Genomic DNA, 2,644 nt, shown 5'->3' on the forward strand with positions numbered 1-2,644 from the left:
TGCAGGGGATTGTGGGAGTCAGCGGGTGCAGGGGATTGTGGGAGTCAGCGGGTGCAGGGGATTGTGGGAGTCAGCGGGTGCAAGGGATTATGGGAGTCAGCGGGAGTCAGCGGGTGCAGGGGATTGTGGGAGTCAGCGGGTGCAAGGGATTATGGGAGTCAGTGGGAGTTAGCGGGTGGAGAGGATTGTGGGAGTCAGCGGGTGCAGGGGATTGTGGGAGTCAGCGGGTGCAGGGGATTGTGCGTAACTGGAGTCAGTAGGGTCTGAATTTCCTCTCCGCTCTCAGTACAGCGATTCTCTGCTTGTCCTCTTCAAACTTCTTCCTCAGCTCAGCGATGTCTGAAACAGATGATTTGGTCAGACACCACACAAAGAGCTATGACATAATACGCTGCAATTCGGAGGAAAAAAATTTCAGAAATCCAATAAAAGTCGTCATTCCAAAAGAAAAAGTTCTGAGTTTATATCTCGCAATACTGAACTTACATTTGGCAATGGTGAGTTTTTTTCACTATATATAATAGAGGAAGACAGTGCCGTTCAGAGAGCAGACTCGTGCACAAACCCGAGCTACTTCACTCTCTCTCAGTCTTCACTCTGCATGAATGTGGTGTTGATCGTCTCAAGACTCACGTTCTTTCTGAGTGTTTCTGTGCTGCCACGTGTAGAAGTTCAGCAGCTCTTTGCGCTCTTTCTTCTTCTTCTCCTTCTGAAGCGTCCTCTCATTGGCCGTCTCGCTGTGTGGGCGGACCTTCACGCTGCGGCTGCCCTTCGTCACCTTCACCCAGCCCTCCTCATCCTCCTGCTGCTGCTCCGCCTCCTTGCTCTGACGCTCCGCCTCCTGGCAGGAAAGATCATGAATAATTAATGAGCTGCAGCTCTGTGAGTGTGTGTGTGTGTGTGTGTGAGAGAGACAGTGTGTGTGTATATATGTGAGAGAGAGAGAGAGTGTGCGTGTGTGTGAGAGAGTGCGTGTGTGTGTGTGAGAGAGAGTGTGTGTGTGTGTGTGTGAGTGTGTGAGAGAGCGTGTGTGTGTGTGTGTGTGTGTGTGTGAGTCACCTTCTCCTTGTAATACCTGTCATACCTTTGTCATTATACACATTTATGTCCTCATTTGTCACAAAAACGCATACACTCACTCACTCACACACACACACACACACACACACACACACACACACACACACACACACACACACACCATCATCTTCATCACAGACACACTCTCTCACACACACTCACTGTGGATGCCGGTCCTGACGCGTCTCTCGGCTGTAGAGACGATGAGCGGGTCGTTCTCTGGGTGACGTTTGGCTGCGTTCACACCGGAAGCGTGTTTGAAGACGATGTAGGCCACCCTGAAACACTACACACACACACACAATGACATTTTACTATCAGTGCGTTACTATGATAGTTTTCAGTAATATTTAGAGTTTTCATGTGTACATGTTTTGCGATCAGGTTTCAGTAATGTGTTTTTGTCCCGTTTGTTAGCTGGTGTTGTAGAGTTGAGGCTGTACAGGCGTCACCTGTCTGTGTTTGTCTGTGAAGTATCTGGACACGGCGCTGTGTTTCTGTGATTCAGACGCTCCTGGTCTCTCCTTCAGCTCCACTGACAGGACGGGGCCGAAGCGGCTGAAGAGCTCTGTCAGAACACTCTACAAACACACCATCACATGAGGACACGGGTCACTTCCCAGAGAAATCATGTGTAGTGCGTGTGTGTATAGTGTGTGTGTGTGTATAGTGTATATAGAGTGTGTGTGTGTGTGTATGTAGTGTGTGTATAGTGTACATAGAGAGTGTGTGTGTGTGTGTGTGTATAGTGTATATAGTGTGTGTGTATAGTGTATATAGAGAGTGTGTGTGTGTATAGTGTATATAGTGTGTGTATAGTGTATATAGAGCATCATCATCATCATCACAGGTGGAGGGGCGTCTCACAGGAGGATGGGCTGCTCTGACGTGATCACACTGCCACGCATGTGCAGGTTACACTTCATCGGCTGACCTGAAACACACACACACAGAGATCAGTCCATGCGTCTCTTAAGCAGTGGCGGATCAGAACGCAGCGGTGTGTCTCTCACCGTCCAGGCAGCGGTTGTTGTACTTCCTGTAAGCACTGACTGCATCCTCCTTGCGCACAAACACCACCTCAGCCACACCCAACTTCACCAGCCGCGCCCGCTTCAGCGCCCCGCACACACAGAACAGCTCCTGCACACACACACACACACACACACACACACACACACACACACACACACACACACACACACACACACACACACAGAGAGAGATGAGCGAGTGTGTGTGCGTGCTGAGCAGCAGGCCTGAACTCACCACTATATCCTCCTCCGTCACTCGAGGATGAAGGTTGTTGACCGTGATCTTTGTGCCCTCCAGAGGACTGAAGACAGGCTGACTCACACACACACACACACACACACACACACACACACACACACACACAGAGAGAGAGAGAGAGATCAGCTGTATGGTTACACCTTTAATTCCCATTCTGAATAGAGTTGAATTTAAAGGATTTACTGTGGACTGGAGTTTTCATAATGATCGATAAAGTTTTATTTACCAGTATTTTGAATGATTTGTGAATGTAATAATGAAATGTGGCTGA

General features: G+C 49.0%; 1 protein-coding gene across 1 annotated transcript; it reads right to left on the reverse strand.

Moving 5' to 3' along the window:
* Positions 1-250: 250 nt before the first annotated feature.
* rrp7a (ribosomal RNA processing 7 homolog A) lies at positions 251-2,138 on the reverse strand. The gene is made up of 5 exons (XM_016256034.1): positions 2,094-2,138; positions 1,533-1,661; positions 1,235-1,366; positions 634-841; positions 251-339 (listed from the first exon to the last, which is right to left on the reverse strand). Exons 1-5 carry the CDS (start codon positions 2,136-2,138, stop codon positions 254-256), a joined length of 600 nt encoding a protein of 199 aa, XP_016111520.1. The 3' UTR covers positions 251-253.
* Positions 2,139-2,644: the final 506 nt, after the last annotated feature.

Source organism: Sinocyclocheilus grahami, unplaced genomic scaffold, assembly GCF_001515645.1.
Source record: "Sinocyclocheilus grahami isolate Dianchi unplaced genomic scaffold, SAMN03320097.WGS_v1.1 scaffold1390.1, whole genome shotgun sequence".
In the NCBI taxonomy this organism is placed as follows: Eukaryota; Metazoa; Chordata; class Actinopteri; order Cypriniformes; family Cyprinidae; genus Sinocyclocheilus; species Sinocyclocheilus grahami.

What these genes read in the sequence shown, in the direction of transcription:
- rrp7a (XM_016256034.1), bottom strand. Translation starts at nt 2,138, where the DNA reads ATGCAGTCAGTGCTTACAGGAAGTACAACAACCGCTGCCTGGACG. An exon ending in CCGGCATCCACAGTGAGTGT is followed by an intron (nt 842 to 1,234) that starts GTGTGAGAGAGT and finishes CTTTCCTGCCAG; the next exon opens with GAGGCGGAGCGTCAGAGCAA. An exon ending in CAGAAACACTCAGAAAGAAC is followed by an intron (nt 340 to 633) that starts GTGAGTCTTGAG and finishes CATCTGTTTCAG; the next exon opens with ACATCGCTGAGCTGAGGAAG.